The following is a 20,582-nucleotide window of genomic DNA, read 5'->3' on the forward strand; positions in this document are numbered from 1 at the left end:
TTCAGGCCTTACTTTGTCTTTGCTTTGTGCTGTAGTTGTGCAGACCTTATAACTAAGGCGTGTTCCAAGTTAACTGTAAAAAATTTACCCACATTTCTTCTGTGTTAAATGATAGCTAAGTTTATAGTGGACTGTCAGATTTCTTTACTTAATTCAGCAACATGCAAGACATCTATCTTAACATCTGGTTTTTAATAACAGTTGACATCTGGGAGCTCTTTTTTATTCCAAGAGTGGACTAGGAACAGTAGTGATACTGGCAGTGTATATTTTCAGGCTAAAATTCCTGTCTGTTTCAATCATAATTAATTACCATTCATTTTATTTAGTTTTTCGATTTAATTAAGTGCCAGCAATACGTTACACCAGCTAACTTTCAAAGTTTTGAAACTATAGAGTCTAGTTTTTTTGTTTCTAAAATATTAATGGGTGAATTTTAAGGTTATCTAAAATGATAAGATTTTATTTGATTTTTGAAAAGCTGAGTTAAATGAACAGCGTTGTGTTGTGCGCCTCTGGTCTAGAAGCTGAGTATCGCATCGGAATTTGACATAGTAGAACTATATACGGGTATCGATATGCACGTACACATCTGTGCGTGCATAGGTAAAGAATCATTATAAAAAATGTAATCTTCAGGAAATGTATCCAGGGAAGAACATTTCACTCTCCTGGTTTAGTTCAGGGTTTTTTTTTATTTGGTTCTTTCTCACTTCAAGTTTATAATAAATGAAAAGGAAGACCTTCTGCTTTCAGTGTACCTACAGTAAAATAATCTCTTTTAAAACCAAATTAATGGAAGTTTTATGATTTTTTGTATTTGCAATTAGTGTTAATCTATCATTAAAATGCTAAATAAATGAGTAATCCTCATGGATCAAAAATGGAAAAAAAGGAGAGAAACTGTCTATTAGTATTGAGCAACGTGCAGCGTTTAAGGATTGCTTAAAAGATAGATTTAATAGTTAACATGGTAGAAAAGCGTACTTTGCTAATGATGGATTTTTTTTGGTTCTTTGGCGGTTTTGTATCTTTTAACCTAACAGAATGTAAGACAATTTGATTATAGTAATTACTTTGCTTACTTATAAGCTTTGATGCAATTAAAAATAGATAATCTTTTAACATTTAATCATATAATCTACTTCCTACACACGGCTTTAACTCAGTGGGAAAAATGTTTACGTCACTGTTCTTGTTTTTTTCGGTTGCTATAGATGCATATTCTTGTACATGTAACAAACGTGTTCAGCTGTTTTTGCTGGCTTACTTTAAAAAAATTCATGTTTTTAACAGCCGAGAAAATTGTATTTTATGTGCACAAAAGTAACTAACCTTTTCTTCTTTCATTCCAATGCTAACGTCTTCTCTGTGCACCTTGTCTGGCACACAGGATGACGAGGAGGGTATATGGGCATAGCCGTTCCTATAAACCAAAGTTCCAGTTTTGTTTTGAGGGGTGAGAAACTCTCTTTTCTATCTCTTTCAAATTGCAGTCTAATTTTTATTGTTTTATTTTAAACTGCATGGAGCTGTGTGTGTCTTGACAAGTGTGTTTGTGAACCGTATAATGTTCGCGTGCAATGAACAATGAGAAACTATGTCTAATGTTTTAATGGACTAATGGTTTAAACTTTTTCACAGCCTATTGTGGCTAAAAGCGTAGGTAGGTATGAACTTTAAAAGGAGTGTGTTTGTTTCTGTTTGTATCTGTCTAAACAATTTCCTGGTTTCAGTAGGGAAGGATTTCTTTAAACTAATATTAATCTGCCATATGATTATATTTTTTCCTGTAAGAAAACTGTAATATCTTTGCAGAATGAGTATGAAAGTTTGATACTTAAGGAAGTTTGCCGTGGATTAACCGTACAATTTTACTGGAATAGAGTTTATAATATGCATGGAGAAAATGAGACTACCTATTAAGCTAAAAAGTTTCAGAGAAATTGTAAAATGTGCAGCAGATGCTGAATAAGGAAAGTATAATTTGTCTATGCAATAAATGCTCTTTGCCTGAAATAATCTGATGGACTAACACCCATACAATAATTTGGTTGTGATATTTAAGAATACAAAGTGCATCTTATTTTGTTTGTTTCTTTCAATTACGAGTAAATACTGCATTGCCCTTGTGTGTCAGTTGTTGGTCAGTGCGTAGCCACTCTTTTGGCACTTGCCTTTGGCGCTGTGGGTAATTTGTAGCTGGTGATCACCGTGGTCTCAACGTTGCTAAGACCATCAGGCCTGGAGGTTCACTCAGAGATAAATGTTGCTCGTGTCACTACTTCTTAGTGGAACAATTCTGTTTACTGCAGTGGGACTGTTCAGAGGAGCAAAATCTACTCACATACGGAAGGATGAACGTGTCATTAACGCTGCCGTATTTTCCTCTATAGCGCTTTGGCCCCTGGCACCCCAAGTCAAAGACCGTGTGGTTTGGTTGGCTTCCAGCGGTGTTACGGGCCACGTTACAAGTCAGTCATTTGATTTGGCAGGAATAAAATCTCCAAGATAACGTCTGTTCTTATATAATTACCTTTTAGAACAGTTGTGAAATGCCAAATTAGTATTATTCATAATGAATAATTTGTATTTCATTTTAAAAAAATGAAGCTGTTGAGGATTTCTATCACAGAGAAGTTTAAGATTCAGCCCATGAAATAATGGGCATTGTGATACCATTAACGTTTAAAAGAAAGCAACCTTGGTTTATCAGAGTGTAGTTATAAACCTTTTTTGGTTTTGTGCTTTCTGAATCAATTTAAAATGTCATATTGTACAGGTTGTATGTGTAGATAAACACTGTGTTTATGGACACACGTGTTGCATGTGGTAACAGTAGGAAAGGATGTGACTCATGTTCTAAATTTTTTTAGTTACACTTTCTTATTTCCTGAAAGTAAGCAGCCCTTAAAAAGAATCTGGAATTGTTCTTTTTCATATAAAAATGTAAAAAAGGTTTATGAGTTTTGTTAATGTTGTGTTTTCAGTAATTAGCAAGTTCTGTTAACTGCAGCTGCATGATATTTTAATAGCAGTTTATGATGTTATTTAAAAGTAAAGTAATGTAATTTTCAGCTGTTTGTCAGCATCATTCTTCTGTTTTGGGTGTGGAGAGCAGATCTTTGTTTATTTTCCAGGCCCATATATATTTCCAATTTAAAAACAGACATTCCTCTCTGACTCTTTTGTTCAAACGCCAACATAATTTATCTGGTATCGTTATATACCAGACCCTTGACAAATAGCTTGTTTGCTGTTTCTTTTCCGGCGGGGGAGCACGGCAAAGGCAGCGTAACAGAGAGCTGGTAGCAGGCGTAGCCTGCCCTCCAGACAGCTCATGGGCAGGCCTCTCCTTGGGCGTAGCATAGCCGTGAGGCGGGTGGAAAGTCTAGTTTCGTCATAAGGTGAAAACCATGTCATAGACCTCCTTCCCCAGGGGGAAAAAAATAATTCAAGTCCCAGACCTATAAACCTTTCTGAAAATACACGTGGTAATTCTAAATTTCCTCATAGTCGCTGTTAAGAGCTGTAAGTGTATCTTACGATAGAGATACTTACAAAAGATATACTTAGAAAAAACAACGGATAAACTTTTCTGTTTTGCACAGACTTGAGAGCTAACAACGTAATTTGGCTGTTGCCGCTCATGTAGCTCAGCAGCGTGGTTTGCTCAGGCAGAGCCGAGCTCTTGTACGAAACCAGGGCAAAACTGGATTTAGTTCTCAGAAGTATTCTTGAGGAGTAAAAGTTAATGACACAAACTACTTTCTGGGTCTTTATTCCTACTTTCTGATGTTCAAGCAGAGCAGCAGTTAAAAATTTCTTGATCGTAAGATAACTCTATGGTACTTTCTGCCGCATAGACTAAAGCCCTGGATCTCTTAAGGAAATTAAAATTTTGGATAGTTGGATTATTTCCTGTTTCTACTTACAATCAAACGGCTGATACAGTTGAATTTTGCAGACATCGTCTTTGTAAAATACACATTTTCCCACATTTTTTGCTTTGTAAAAAGTCTGGGCATTATAATTAGTTCTGTTATTATAACTTTCTGTATGATATTCCTTTTTGAATCCACTTTATGATGCTGTTGTTATAGATTGAAAGGAATAGTGCCTGTGACTTAGTTTTGGAACATCTTAATAATTTCTATTGCTATTTAAATAAAACACACAAGATTTGTCTTGGAGGCATATGGCTCAAGGGTAAATGAATTTAATAGCTCAAATGGTTAGTAATCAGGGTGAAATGAACTCTCTTGAATGTTGCATTACTATTTAAAAGCAGCATTGTTAACATGAGAAGAATATCCAAGTTATTAATTACAATAAGTCCATTTCTGTTTCAAAGCTCTAGGCATTAACTCTTCACTCCAGAGCACTCCGTCCTGTGTTTTTGGCAGCGCCAGTACGAGGAGTCTGGGGGCTCTTCTCACCAAGGCAAGGTGGTAAAACTCCCCGAGGCTCCAGGAATGCTGGGTGCCGGTTCCCTCTGATTATCTTCGTTGCCCTGGGGCCGCAGGATTAGGCAGGACCAGTCGACTCTTTTTGCATGATAGTAGTAGAGGGGGCAAGTGGTCAAACTGGTGAACTCTCAGCAGCCTGTTGAAATAGATCTGGAGACTAGATAAATGGAATGGGAAGGAGATTTCATTTCCATGTAGGAAGGAGCTGATTTCACTCTTAATAATGTAAGGACTCTTAAAACAGCCCTTAATTCATGGGATTAGACATGTTTCTACCATTCTTCCTCTCTCACTTTCTCTTGATTTTCATAACAAGTAGTATGGCTGAGGGAAATCAAATCTCTCAGTCAATTCAATGTATACTAAATGCAGACAGTACAGTTAAATTGGGTGTATATCTTGTTTAGAAAAGCTTTCCTGTGGTTTTGGTGGGGTTTTTTTTCTGCAGACTTCTATCAAAAGCTAATTGTGAACACGAGAAAACCAAGAGACCCAACGAGAATGAATGTGAGGCATATATTTTGTGTTGGAGAGGAAAATATAACTTCAGCAAGAATTTAATTTTATAAGTATTTGAACCTCAAGAATGTGGATTTTTGGAAAAAAGACCTTCACCTTTTTTATATTTTGTATATTTGCCATGATTTTTAGTTATACAGTTCAAATTATATAAACTATGGATGCGGCAGTTCCATTGCAACACACGCTTTTGTTTATGAACCAAAGCATTAATGTCTTCTAGACCGTCAAAGACACATTTGTTTTGGTTTAAAAAAAACTTGTGTAGAAAGCATACAATAATTTTGTAAACTGACTGTCAGGAGAGTAAGGGAATCTTAATTTAACTTTTGTTGCAGTAGTGTTAGCTAAATGATATGCTTTTGAATTGTAATTGATTTCTCTTTAAGAGGTTTTTTTTTCTACAAGACAAAAAGCACCTGAGATACCAAAATGTTTAGTTTCTGAACTTGTTTTGTTTCAAGTCTAATTTTATCCTGATTATTATACTGAGTTATACTCAGCCTGTCCTGCTGGGCTCACTCACGTTGCTTCAGGTACCATGCAGATAGCCTCATGCAATCAAAAGTTTTCCTGAGGCCACGAGGGAGTACTCTGCCTAAGCAAGGATAGTCCAGCCTGGTCCTCTAATTACGTTTAAAACGTAGTAAGTTAAAAGTCGCTGAAGTCTTTTTAAACTTTACTGCTTCAGTGCTCAAATGCTACAAAATAGTGACATGAAATGATGGTGGAAACATAGCGTGGCAGGAGGAGGATGTGTTGTGAGGCTGTAGAGAGCTCGTTGCTCATTAAGGAACAGATGAGGTGCTCAGGGATATCTCACTGGCCAGCAAATTCGGTAGCACATGTAGCTGCACTGGTCAGGGCTTGTTAGAAATGGGATCTCTTCCCCTCTCCTCACCCTTACAAAGGGGGAAAAAAAAAAGAGAAAATCAGGAGGTGATGATAAGTTTTAAGAATTAAGCCTATCTGTCAGTCTGTCGGGGTAACCGTAGCCACGTGACTCAGAAAATATGATTCGTGGCACAGCCGAGGTGTGCGCGGGTAGAACACAAGTGCTTGGTTTTTCCTTTCTGGTTCCCACCACTGAAGCGCAGCAGACACTGGAAAACCAGTTAGGACTTTGCCACAGGTTGTCCACGTGTGTCTGTAACAGAAATCAACGCAAGGCCTGTTTGTACAGTATTTTATTTGTACAGTACTGTAGACATTATTCTTTGTCAGATGTGAAGTAAATCAGATGGTTTAAAAGATGTTTGGGAGTGTTTGGACAAGTTTATTGTCTGTTACATCCTCAGAACAGGGTTACCTTCACACTTGAAACAAAGACAGACTGAAGCTTGTGCCTGCCAGCAAATGATGTCTAGTGTTTTTGAAGATAGATCATAAAGCTAGTCTGCTAAATTTGCATTTAGGAGTTGAACATAAAGTCTGTAATTTTAAAATACTGCCTCAGTAGTCACTGTAGAGGCATTCTTCAGGAGGCATCAGTGTCGTTCAGTAAAAAAAAACAACCTTCAAAGCATAAATTGTCTACAGAAAGAGTAAAGCTTCTTAATTATTCCTCAGGCAAATACGCGCTGTTCACTTCTAACTGTTGGATGTGCTTTGTATGTGTTTTCAGGGAGGAGGCGGCTGTTTTAAAACAAATGTGGTGCCTAGCTTTGTCTTTGTTGAGATGTGGTGAACAGTTTTCTTTCAAGATGTCCTTACTAATAGCAGTATAAAGCATAACAAAATTTGGCCATGTTACTATATAAGGATATGTTTAAAGACATTAACTATTAGCTATTGTTCTGCTTTTTGTTTTCATTATTTCAAGTCAAGATTTTTGTAAATAATTTATTTTTCTTTATGTTTGGATGTTCTGGTTAGCCTGTTTTGGAAAAAACATGTTAACTTTGAAATGAGTGTCGGTAGCATGCAAAGCAATGGAAAAATAAGGAGCATGACTGTTTGCAGCGTTCATTTTAATTCTCTCGTAGAGTGTATGAATTCTAGCTCTATGCTTAATTAGCTAAATGGGTGTTGCTACATTGACTGGAGCCCAAGGGCATTTTGGATTTGTGAATTTTTAGACATGATTGTTGTTTTACTGCAACTTGCTTTTTACTAAACAAAAGGAGGAACCTCCCTAGGAATGTTTGTTTGGCAAACTACGGACAGATTTGTGACTAGTCTTCATTCCTGTTAAAGTACTTTTTTTCATTATGGAAGACGTCTATATTTCATATTTTAATTGGAAAATTTCATATTAGTTAAAAAGTTACCTTTCTTTTTTTCTTAAAGGTGTCATTACTACTGCTAGTATTTCCAGATATTAATTGCCTGCTGTCGAAGACAGAGGGTTTTCATTAAAAGTACATAGGAATTTATTTAGCTGTATGTATTTGGTTATTTTTTTATTGATTATACACTGGAAATACTTGAATAGCTTGACAAACATGAAACTTTTTCTGTGTTTCCTATGGAATGGAAGATCAGTGAAGAAAGTTTGCTATTGTTCTTTTGAAAAAAAAAAAAAAAAAAATTTAAATTTCTGTTACAACACAGCTATGGCCAAATACAAAGTTGAAACCCTGGGCCCATTGAAGTCGATGAGAGTCTTGTTATTTATTTCAGTACCGTTGAGTTTTCACTCAGAGCGGTTTCTGTCTTTTGATTTGTTCATAGTCTTAGAAAAAAAAATCTGTGCATATACATATGTGTATTCTCAAAGGGATTTGTACAAATTACATGTCCTTTACTTTACTCCGACAGGCATTTGTCTTGTCTTATCCTTGGTATTTATGAGACACCAAATCACCCTCAAGTCTAGCTATAGAGCGTTGTTCTGTAAATTCAAAATTTTTTTGTCTGTCACCTGTGTTTTAGCTGTGTGAGTCAGGCCGTTCTGCCTGAACTTTGGCCTCAGCTTCTTCGCTGCAGGTGCAGAAGGTGTGCAAACAATCGGGAAATGTAGCTGATGAACTGAACTTCAAAGCGTTTGATGGACTCAGCCTAAAGACAGCAATCACAGGGCCCACAGTCATCGGTCGAGCTCTTTTATAATCTTCCATACTAAAAATAAATAACACACTAGAACAATTTCTAATGACACAGAAAGTGAGAAAAGGCAGTATGTATTTTCACACCTAAACTTTGTTTCGAAATGTTGTAGTTGCTGTAAGCAGGAGTAGATAGATAATCACTGACTTCATACCGAAAGAAGCAATCACATAATTTAGATATAGTTTAATATCTGAAGCTAAGCTGGCATCTCGAAAAAGTAGCAAAAATCTGCTTTAAAGTGACGAATTCAGTGCTTAATTGCAATTTGTTGGCTTGCACTTCTACAAATATTCATGTGAACATGTGAAATTAATATTATTTTTCTTGAAAACAGTTTCAAGCAGTTGTTTGTGTGTATTAGAGTACTTGAGTATAGGACTTGCAGCACAGCATTCCTCTTGGAAAGGCTTGGTTTGTTTGGAAGCAGAAGTACCACCTCACTTAAAGACCTAGTAAAAGGTCGTATGACCTAAACTTTTGAATGTAAGATTTTTTTGAATACTAAAATATGAGAAAAGAGCCCATTTTGAATAAACATGAGATTTATATAAAATTGCTTTGGGAAATTTATGAAAAATACAAGAGAGAATGTTCAGTAGAGTACAGAAAGTACCTAATAAAAAATTATCTATTTTAATATAAACAAACATATTATTCTCTGTTAATTACAATGCTATAATGCTGCTTTCCAAAAAAAAAAAAAAAGAAAACCTCCCTGTGCTGACCTACTTAACATCAATGAAATACCAGTTGTCATTGCATATGTCTCTTGATTTCCTCAAGGAAAGGCTTTGATAGGTGATGCCTGCTGTCACAGATCTCCGGTCCCACCAGCCGCAAGGCCTGGAGCCACTTCTGAGGCACATCCCTCTCTCTTACGCTTCGTGGTATTCTGGCAGTGGTTTCTGATGCAGATTTTCAGATCACACACATGCACTAATGGAAGCGCTTCACCTGGGTGTGGTGGCCAGAGCTCAGACTGAGCCGAGTGAGGTGTAGATGCAAAGAAACAAATATAAAAAAAGACATTTGGCTGTTTCAGCAGGTGTACACTACTTGTATAGCCATTCCCTTTTTCTGCCAGAGAAAAGGCATTGGGCGGGATGGGATTGTCTTGAGTTTGAGCCTTGAATCCGTGGCTGAAACATGATGATTTGTAAATAGTTCTGTAACAGAGAGTACAATTCAGAAATCTAGGAAAAATATTTCTTCATGTGATTTAATTAAGTTCAGTATCAAGCATCTTGGGAATGTTGCTTTGACAACACTAATCTATTTGTATACTTATGCTCCAGCAGCAAATATTAATGTAATGGATTAGAAATAGTTAAGGAACGCCTGTTAATATTCCTTGTTTTGCTATACTGTCCCACTCCAATTAGGCATCCATTTTGGCATCAATATTCTCATTTGTTTTGTGCTAATTTCCCATTTCAAGAGACCGCTAGGCAAAGAGCAACTTTAGTTGTTGTGATGGAATATCCCTGCATGTCACAGATGGCAGAGCCTTGCTGCTTCATTTTGCTTCGCTTTCAATCTTTGCTTTATAGACAGTTCACCAATGAAAATGTTGTCAGGCCTGTTTTCCAGAAGAGCAGTGATGATTTCACTGGTTCCCTGCTGGAGCCTTCCGGATCATCTGGCTGGCCAGATCATGCACGAGCTCTTCTTCAGCCTGGCTCTCAGTTCGACCAAACTGAGCCAAGCTGGCTATACAGTTCATGGACTAGTTTAATTCTAAACTAGATCTTCTGGACTAAAACGAGCAAGCTACTCACTTTGAACAGCTGTACCGCAAGATTTGAAGAAGTCGTAGAAGGGAGAGGGACAAGCAGATGGAATCTCTTTCAACGGCATATCTGGATGTAGACGAGGATACCTGTCCACAGCCTTGGGCCATGGGCAGAGCACTCTGCAAACAGCTGTGCCAGTCGATGACGGGATTACCACCCACCTTTATGTGCTTGTTACTGCTTTTCTCCTGGAGATCGTTACCCTCCCAGATCTCTCAACAGGAGAAATCACTCCCATCAGTCCCGTATCAACTTCAAGCAAACTGAGCCAGGTTAGCTGAAACAGTGATGAATACCCATTCATCAGGCGAGCCTGTTTCTCCTTGCCTGGTGTGGATTAGAGCACGCCGACATTTCTGACTTTCTGTTGGAAACTGTGTGGTAACATCCAGCTGACGGTTAGTGAAGAGCAGCTAGCGGCGGTAACATCTTCAAGTGGAAAAGCGCAGTCTGGAAGAGAATTATGTCCATAAATTAAAAACAAAAAGACCCTTACTGAAATCACTTTATCTTCAAAGGCTCTTGCACCAATTTAGGTAATCAGGTTATTAAAATAATTTAAATTAAACCAGTGCACTTTTCTTGTTTAACTAATCAGAATCAGAACCTCTTTGTTCGTTTTGCAGATAGACATATTTTTACCAGATGCAAGCATGGAGATCAGTAATAAATGATATTTTCCATTTTAATATAGGAGCTATACTTTTGGATAGTAAATCTGTGTTAAGTTCTAGGAAAACCAGTTCTTAAAAACAAAAAAAACAAGAAAACCCAACCAAACAAAAAAAAACCAAATCAAAAAAACCAAACCAAAACCCAGTTTGGCTAGATCTTGCAATAAGTCTTTGCTGGGCCAATTATACTAATAATATGATTAATTTTGTCACACACAGTTCTAGGACCTTGAAATGCATTAGGTGATAAATCTCAAAGAAAGCTAAAAGCTTTGCTCTTTACAGTAGTTCTTAAAGCCTGTCTATAGGCCTTCCCAAATGACTGCTCTTCCCTGATACGGCCGAGGCCTAAATCGTTATTTGTTGGAGCCATCAAAGCAGCGCCGTACAGTCACGTTCTTTGTGCAGTGTTTTACATCTGTTGACCTGGCTCCTGCATGTGAGTTTTTCATGAGGATTCATTTTAGTTCTAAGAGTACAGACAGGGTCAAATGTAACCACCGAGGCAAGTTTTTAACGGTTTCGGAATTCTGTTAGCTAGGATGATTTTGATTATGGCAGTTAGAGGCTTTAGGTCTGCCTTACGTTGGTTCTGTACCCCTGTAGGAATTTATACCTGTGTAAGTAATAACAGATCCTAACGTTTTGGTTGAATTAAGTTGTGTTCAAGCCCTTTGGGTGGAAAGTGCTCTGAGGTTGCCCTTACATTTTTTAATGTAATTGGGTATTATATCCTACCCGCGTTAATTGTGGGGAAAAAATAGGATAAAGGTGAAAAGCTTTACTCCTTTTGCAATTTTTTTTTTATAATAGCTCCTGATCTAATGTTGGACTTGTCTTCAATATCACGCTACTGAAATAATTTTTTACCAAATCTCTAAATTTTAATTTCTGCCTAATTCTGTGCTATACTTACAGTTTAAATCTGTGGTTAGATTTAATGAAAATGTGAGTCCTCGTCCACCCTGTTTGACGTAGCCTCGCTCGTCCTGTCTGAGGCTGACAACATTATTGAGAAATTTACATAGATTCTGCAGCGCTCATTTGCCAAACACTTACAAATGGTAGGTCATCTTTTTAAAAACTTGTAAAACTTCTTGAAATCTGTTTGCTAATTTCTCCCAGATTTCTTTATCAACCAGATTCAGTTTTTGATCCATCTTTTATGCAATTGTGATCATTCATCTTCTAGGAGATCTTTTTCTTAATTTCTAAATTTGCTCAGTTTCTCATGTCAGTGGCAGAAAAGTTAGTAAGAAACTGTCTTATTGTAATTATTTTGTAATTCAGATGAACCATTTTACAATTGCACTGTTGAAAATCAGTTTACCCTGAGGCTTGTAATATATTTCTGTGTGTAATTAATAGATGGAAAAATATTTAGAACTTGAATTACCATTCCTTTTAAAAAAAGGGTAAATGCTAAAAAATTCTCTGCTAGGAGTAACGGTTTTAGAATTGAACCTGTCAACCAAAAGAAGCCTGAAAGGGATTGCAGTTGAGAAGAGGGCTCATTCTCAGAGGGTTAATTCTTTTTTTTTTTGTTACATCTGTTTTACTTGTTTCATAAGTTCTGTAATTTTTAGTAAGAAGTGGTGCAGACTACTTGTTCAAACATTGCAGTGTCTTAGAGTACTGTGTCTTTTGGTTTTGTAGGAAAAAGGGGTCTTACTATGAAAACTAAAGCGGTATGTGAATCCTCCACAGACACACTCTTACTGCTTGAAGAAAATTTGTGAAAGTTTTGTCTGGAAATGGTCCTTCAATATAAGTATTAGAAGAAAAATACCCTTTCTTTCCTTCTTGAAATCAGTGTAGCTTCTAAGAATGTATTTTAAGACAAGCTGAGTGAGAACCCTGCCTTAGTTACAGAAAAAAGATACTCTACAGAGGAAAAACACGAGCTCCCTGGCTATATTTAACTGCTGTTAGCACCGAGACAAAATGAATACTGTCAGTGCACTTTTACCAGCGTACTCTGTTTTTCCTCGAGGATTGATAGGTTTAAATGTACGGATTCTCTCCTTGACTCTGGCAAACTTTGATCTGATGTTGAAGTGTTCAAAAGCTGCATGTGTTGCAGGATTTCAGCAAACCTGATCTTACAGGTTTAACTTAAATATCATTTCCATTTTGAAGTCTGTCATATGGGCGTACCACAAAGAGTGTTTGGTTTGAGCCCTGATGTCTTGGGTGGTGGTATGCAGCAAGTAACAGAATACTGGGAATAAAGAAAAATCCTGAAATGAATCCCTCCAGCTATGGGCTGGTTGAGAGCTAGAGAGACAGGATGTAAAGTAAAACCAGTATGTCTCCCTTTGATCAAAGGATAGATTCCCCACCACCACCCAGCAGGTGATTAACACAGAAGTACATTCTCCCCTCAATGGGCTGATTGGACAAAACTAACGATCTGCTTATCACCCACGAAGCAAACTTCAGTTAGTAAACTGGTCTTAGAAATATTTCAGATGCTGTGTTTGTGCCATCAGGTTCATGAAGTTATGTGATCTGGTGCACTTAAGTTGCTACTAAATTGTCTTAGAATATTAAATTCTCCAGAGGAAGAATTACTGAGCACCTTATGAAACTGCATTTTTACTTTCAGAAAATAAGTTCTTTCCACAAATAAGTTGTTAGATAATTTTCAGTTGTGTATGCTTTCTGTCTTTGGAGAAATTCATTGATAGTCAACTGCATTAAAAATTTTGAGTGTGGTGAAACAATAGCGTCGGGTGTGGCTGTGCGTGGTCCTACGCACAAAAGCCGCTCAGAAACAGATGACCGGCTGGAAGATCTGTCAGCCACAAACTGTTTTTCTTCAAAAGTAATGACAGTGGGTGTTTCACTGTGTTTCAAAAAGTGTAATACTGAGTTTAGAAATCTTTGTTTTCTCATGGTTTCGTCTAATTTTATTTATTACATGTCAAATACATGTTTATTGATGAGGAAGGACATAGCACGTGAAGCCACCGCTGTCCTGAGAATTTACAGTGCAGTAACAGGCTAATGTCAGTGAACTCTGTCATGGTTCCGTTGACTTCTGTGACGACAATATTTCACACAAGAACTTTTAAAATGAAGAGTGCGTCAGCTATGCTGTTCTCATTTTCCTTGTTATGGGTTGCTTTCCAGTACAAATCAGAATTTAAACGACCTCTACTATATTTTGCTATTAGTATGATAGAAAAAAATCTCATCAGTGAATGCCTTTTTAATAAGTAGCCTCACTTGGGATATCCGATAGAACATAATCTTAAGAAAATTTTTACTCAAAGTTCATCGTAGCACAAACATTTTGATATGAAAGTTAATCAATCTCTTTTACCAAGCAGGACCTGCCACGTTATCATCATTCAGAACAATGTATTTCAGAAAATGGAAAGCAATAAGCTAATTACTAAGGAAACTATTTTTTTCGTAATTTTATTATGTGAGATGAAAGGTATGTATACATATGACACATGCGTTTTTTGCTAGGATCCTGCTAAGAATAATTAACTGAAGTATTTATCCTCTAACCCAAGATCTTTACATTCTTCGTTGTATCACGACTGAAATTTTGAAACAGACAAAGATGCATTGCCAGATTCTAAACCAACATGAAATAAATAAATCTTAACCAAAAGAGATGCCAGCATTCCATAAATAAAGCGTGAATGGCGTATTCTAAAAAATACACCACACCACACCCCCCCGAAATCTATAAAAGCTGTGCTGGATATTGTCTTTGTAGTTGTCTGTTACAAGACTGCACTGTGGTTGCCGAAAATGGCGTGCTTTGGTATTGGTATTGTAATGCAATTTTAGCAAGCTTCTGTTCCAGAAAAGAATTGTTTATCAACCAGTCACTTCTCTTTAGATCAAAAAGCAGCAGTTGGAATATAAAACCTCCAAATCTGCAGGAGAGGTGTTTGACAAATTAATGTAATTTAATAAGATGGAATAACCCTGTTTTAAAATGTTATTTACTTACTGGTTTTTTACATTCTTCCCACAAATGGTGGGTAGAGCGTGCAGAGTTTGCAAGAACCTAACATTGGCTTGGCAAATGTTTCAAAGATTAATGATCAGGTAGTTCCAACACTGGTGTTTTTAAATGATGACAGATGAATAAAGGCTTTGTAACAAGAAGAAAACAGGTGCTGAGATGGACAACGATTTATTCTGTGTATTTTGAGCCTTTTTTCATAGTAGAAAAGCTGCTTGCTTCTTCAGTGACTAGTTTTGTGTTGTTTTATGATTTTAGCTAAAGACTCCATCTTTCATGACATACTGCTCGAAGTCCTGTCACGGTACAGCTTAACAAAGCATCACCCAGCATCCTGATGTGCAATCCTGACTGCCAATCACTTGGTACCTAAGCAGAGAGGCGCTACCCTGAATGTCCCGGGGCTGAATTCTTGTTTGCATTTCCTTTACAAAAAGCCTGCGGTTGTTATTACACCTGCTGGTGTTCAGTGTCACTGACCTCTCACCTAACGTACAATCGGGTGCTCTTTTTTAACAGGCAATCTGGCATTCAGCCCACTTAAATTAGGTTCATTTGTCATGTACTCCTCTCTGCCAGCAAGCAAACTGAGGAAAAAGAGGTCAAAGTAGGGATTTCTCAAATGTAAATGTTTCCTGGAAGCTGCTGTTGAAACTTAGACATGTCATTCAAAATGCATGTTCCGGCCTGCCTTCTTTCGTAGCAAACTAATTGTCTTTTACAAGTACTCGCTTTTCCGAATGGCTTTGCAACAGTTTTGCATGAAGTTGTTGCATGCATTTTTTTTATTGCCAAATATTGTTGCAAGCAATAAATAATCACTGGGCTATATTAAAAGCATACTTTGCCCAGATGCTCCTTTGAAATACTGGATTAAAAAGGAAAAGATTAGTTCTAAACCATTCACAGGAAGTGGGATCATGCAAAAGGCTGGTTTCATTTCCAAGTATCTTGTTGCAATCAGTGCTTTTGTATATGGGATGTGTACAAATTTATATTACAATATGATACTAAACCACATTTTTAAATTATTTCATTTTTTCACCCTTTACAGGTTTTTTTTCCTTGGCTAATTTAATCACATGGCCCAACGTATGAGTAACATGGTGAGATGTAGATTCTGGTAGTAGACCATGTTACTTCTTTTAAAACTTAGCAGTAATTAACTTCCTGAAGAATTGTGTGGATTCTGTCAAATTACTAAATATTTGAATGCCTGCGACAGCACTACAACTTGTTTAAGGTAGCGATCCTTGAATCGAGATTATCACAGCAAGATACAGCTGTCCCCAGTAGCAGAGATGGAGCATGATGAGGTGGCAGGAAATGCCCTTTCTTCCTTGTAGAATAATAATTTGGGTTTAGTTTTACCATCCTTATATAGGAACCGAAACTTCCTCAGATATCTGTGTACAGTTGTGCCTAGATCAAAAGTTAACAATGTTGGCCGAATAATGTGTTGTCTTTTGCTTCTGCTCTTTCATTTCTGCTGTCAGCAGTGAGGAGGGAAGGTAGTTTTGGGCTGGTGTTATGTCAGTGGGAAGGAAGAGGTTGGTAACGAAGTTGGGAACTGGCTTTCTGAGGATGCAGAATGACAAAAAGAGATGCCTTTAAACCTGTGATTGTTGTATGTGCCTGAGAGAGAGACAGACCTGCTGACCGGCGTGAATGTTTTCAGGCAGGCGGAAATAGGAAGGAGCTGGAGAACCTGGCGAGTCTTAGCACCGGGGTGGGGTTTACTTTGTTTTGGCAAGATTGAACACCTGAGATGATGGAGTGAAAAGCTGAATAACAAAACAGGTTATGTGGGTTATGTCCAATGAGAGTGGTAGGTAAATTGTGTGCTAAGTTAGCTTTAGGGATAGCATTAGGATTTGGGGAGAACAACAAAGGACTGAGAGATATAAAAATAGTCATTATTTCTGTACTCTCTTCAAGTTATTCTTTGATGGATCTTCACGGGTTTTTTGAGGTCCCTTTTGTTTCCATTTTCTTTTGTTTCCCTTTTCTTATGTCTCTACACCCTAATCTTTGGATAATCTTACCTGCAAACACTATTTACTATGTCTCTGCAGGTAGTTCATAATTGCCATTCCTACCCAAGATCCAGCTACTTTTCTCCCCATTAAAATCATGGCTATGGCAACCCTCAGTATCTAGTCATTAGTTTGAGGAGATGTCTAAAATAGGTAATCTGCCTTTTGCTTCTGTTTACTTGCTCTCATGATAATTATATAATGATCTGTCTTTTCTAATATTATTTATTAAATCTTTAGATTCCCCAAATAGCCAAACTGCCGTGATCTGTAGTTTACTTCTGCAGGCACATAAAATTAGCAGCACACAGCTGAAACCTCAAAGCGGGAAAGGGAGGTGAGGTCTAGAACACAAAGGGAGACTCAGGTTTTCTGTTTACCTTTTTTGTGGCTGTGTTGTGCCAGAGCAGCTTTTGTTTTGGTGATGTTTACGTTAGGCTACGAATGAGAAAACCCTTTAGGAAATTGGCTTCCAGAATAAAACACAATTGTTTTGTTCATTGCTAAAGGTAACAACTAACGCATGTAAGGTTTCTGCTACTCTAGATGATTCACTACCTGACAGTTTTAATACAAAATAAACTGGCTGGGATTTTAGTATGGGTGGAGATGTAGCATACACATCGTCTTGCCAGTTCACAGAAGAATCTTCTGATGGGGCCTTTCCACTGAGTTAGACAATGTGTCTTAGTTATGTTACTATAAAAAACCAAAACTATTTCAGTAGAAAGAAATAGTCATAACTGGCACAGTGAGTTAAATTATCTTCAGTCATCTACAGACAAAGTACAAAGTACAGAAAAAAAGTGGCGTAGGCATAGCAGATGTCAAGTGGACAGATTAAAGAAATCCCACTCCAAGCGTAGCGGGATATTACCAAGGTATTCGAAAGATTAATTCAGCAGTTGGAGTCTTTAAGCACCACCTTTCAAGACTTAAAATTCCTCTTCTCCTACACTGCATTTATATCTCTGCCCAGTGAATTGTCTTAAGGAAGACATAATTCATGTCTTCAGTAGCTGAATACCAGGTCAAATTTTAAGAAAAAATATCCAACAAACTACTCAACCGTTAGTATTATAAGTGCTATCATTTGTTTCAGATGCTTTTATTTGTCTTTGTGAGCCAGCAATAGCATATGAGCAGTGAAAAAAGCTTTCTTCTTTCTTCATGCCGTTTTGTCAGTTCTTGAAAAAACCCTACTCCCTTAGAAAAGCCTAAAAAATTGTTCTTTTGTTCTCCAAAACTAGTTGAAACTACACTGGAAAAGACATTTTATCTGATTTTTATTCTTCTCGGATATCTAGATTAAACAAGACAGATAAGAAAGCCACATTTAGGTCTTCAGTGGTGGTGGGGTTTTAAGTAGTTGGTGGAGAATTTTGACTTATATAACGGGTTTAGAGATATGTATGTACAATACAGCTAGATAAAGAATATAAATATAATAAAATGTATAGTGAGGTTAGAGATACCCTGGAAACTACTGTTCTGAGATGGTGAGCAAGTAAAGAGTTCATATATTACATATCATATTACATTTCAATTTTGGATGGGGGAAACCACTATTATTTTATTCTACAATTCCTATTATTTTGCAAATCTGCTGAAGAAGACAATCAAAATAATTAAAGCAGAAAATTACGCATGGTCAGTCACTTTTAAGGAAATTTTCACTTTTATTACTTAATAAATAGTTAGATTAAAAAAAATAAGTTTTCAGGGTTAATAATACCGTCTTCTGCGTTCCAGTTGGTGAAAGGTAGAATAGAGTCTTAAAGAGTTTGAAAAGTCTTCCCAGAATTTCACAAATTCTGAGTAATTTTCAGGAGCTAAGGAGAAATCAGGAAAGGTGTAGAAAGTTGTATAGAAGGTAAAAGCAATTACTTTTTCCCTCAGTGTGGATGGACCATCATCAACATTATGCTTTTGATGGCTTATCTGCCAGTCGTCTTCTCTGCTGGTCAGTCCAGTCTACCCAGTTGGTTAAGGGCTGGGAATTGGCAGAATCTTAAGTCTACTCCAAATATAACTTATTTGTAAGAGTCCATCTGACTGTTCTCCCTGCAAACAAACAGTCGCATCATCATTTCTGTTTGTCTGCTTTGCTGTGGAATGTGAAGAAGAGATTTGAAAGAGAACCCGTTAATACAGAAGGCACAGTATAAATTTACTCCTGTGAAATCAGGAATGACTCAAGAAATCGCGTGTGTGGCAGAGTAAGAATTCTAGATCTTATTGCCAATTTCCAAGGCAACTGCTGAAGTCAATCTTAAACACTTGTTCTCACTTTAGAAATTTCTGGCAGACACAATATTATATTGTTTAGGACAGCCTGTATAATATCCAAAACAGGACCAAAATTTGGAAACAATGGGAGAATTCGGTGTTTATTAATCTGGAGGGTGTGCACATAGTTTACATAACTTTACGATGTAAACATCTATGTGCGTTAGAGTCAATAATTAAAAGCTTTGGAGATTTAGGAGAAAGAGTTCCATTTTAAAACTAAATTAACATGTCATAAAAAAAATCTTAACATAAAACTGGAATGCAGAATGATATAGCACACCAAGGTTTACATTTTCAAATCCTTCTATGTACCCTTTTCTGAACACAAAGCCCAGTACGTGCATTTGGATTGAAAAAATTAATCACACATAAGTCAACCATCAACAAAGGTTTGTTCACTTATATTTTTGCACCTGGGTTTGAAAATGTTGATTTCCCTGAATTACTGAGACTCAGTGCATTTACATTTATTATCATTTTGTATTACAAAATTTCATTGACAACAGATCAATGAGTCACATGCTTAGAGGCAGCAAGAAATAATATGCCCTTTTGATAGCTGCATTTTTGTCACTTGAAATCTAGTAAATTTCTCTTTTCTGCTGATTTTCTTAGAATTGTACACCGTTTGCATTTTTGTGGTGTAAGAGGTGTATCATGGTAAAGATTATGACCAAAATTCCAGTACACCATCAAAGAATTCCCAATGCTAAAAAAATGTGAGAGGGTTTGATTCACCAGATTTAAGCTTTCTTTATGTCAGGGGCAAAAATCAGGTCTACCAGATTCCAGATCAGGTCTGTAGTGTTTTCCCAAGGGTTTGCCACTTACTAAAAAGAAGGCCTGTTGCACAGAAGCCTTAAAAGTATAAACTCAGCTATTTTGGTTTTGTGGTTAGGACAGTGCTGTTTATTGAGTTTCCAGGTAGGAATCTGGTAGGTTATCTAGCACTCAATAAATTACTATATAGCCATTGAGCTAAAAAAAAAATCAAGACGCTTAGAGTGTCTTCATTGGAAATTAGTCAACTAGTCCATCTGCTTATTTAAAACAATATTATAAAAATGAGGAGATGGCTTCTGGCATGATTTCCTGGTTCTATAAGGGCATATTTTGATTTCCTATTCCTATTTACACAACTTCAAAGAAAACTCATTAATTGCCTTGCCATACACGCTACATTTTCTTGGTTTATTTTTATGTTTGCAGGCACACTGTAAGCCTGAAAAAGTAAATATATTTTGCTGACTAGATTAATGAATTCCTAATTGTTTTAGCATCTGAATGATGGAAAATTTGGAATGCATTGAAACTTAAATATATCAGTATTTGAGGTTGAAAGAATAAATGACATGACTCTGTTTAGTGAACAAGATATATTTTTAATGTACTGTTTCATTATCCTGACATGTTCGAGGAAGTCTAAATCTAAATTCCTTGGCCAATTGGCTTGACTTTCCTGCCAGGGTCAGGGGATTGAGTAGTTGTGCCAAAGGGTTTTATTCATCCCTATTTACAGAGTGACTGGAAGCTTTCAGAGTCAGCCATTCCAATCACTCATACCTGACCTGAACCCACATGAATGTAAATCCACTTGGCATTTACCCATCCCATTTGATTTGCATATTTAGCTGTATGGTTTGTATCTTTTTTTGTAGGCATAGTCAAATAGTGTTGATTATTTTGTGAGACTCCCTTGACCAGTAGCATCCTCCGTGAGCCAGTGAAAGAAGGAAGGGGGTATAAAGGACGTACTC

The 20,582-nt window shown here is 36.9% G+C and overlaps 1 protein-coding gene across 13 annotated transcripts in view; it reads left to right on the forward strand.

The window, feature by feature from the left end:
* ERC2 (ELKS/RAB6-interacting/CAST family member 2) overlaps positions 1–20,582 on the forward strand; it is a 508,713-nt gene that overhangs the window by 387,652 nt on the left and 100,479 nt on the right. For all 13 annotated transcript variants that reach the window (XR_010072774.1, XR_010072776.1, XR_010072778.1 and 10 more), the window contains one exon: positions 1,394–1,459. Coding sequence is in view for 1 of the 13 variants with exons in the window: in XM_063347991.1 (XP_063204061.1) it covers positions 1,394–1,420 (27 nt within the window). In the remaining 12 variants the exon portion in view is untranslated. The remainder of the gene's footprint in view (positions 1–1,393; positions 1,460–20,582) is intronic.

The sequence above is a fragment of the Chroicocephalus ridibundus genome, chromosome 10 (assembly GCF_963924245.1).
Source record: "Chroicocephalus ridibundus chromosome 10, bChrRid1.1, whole genome shotgun sequence".
In the NCBI taxonomy this organism is placed as follows: domain Eukaryota; kingdom Metazoa; phylum Chordata; class Aves; order Charadriiformes; family Laridae; genus Chroicocephalus; species Chroicocephalus ridibundus.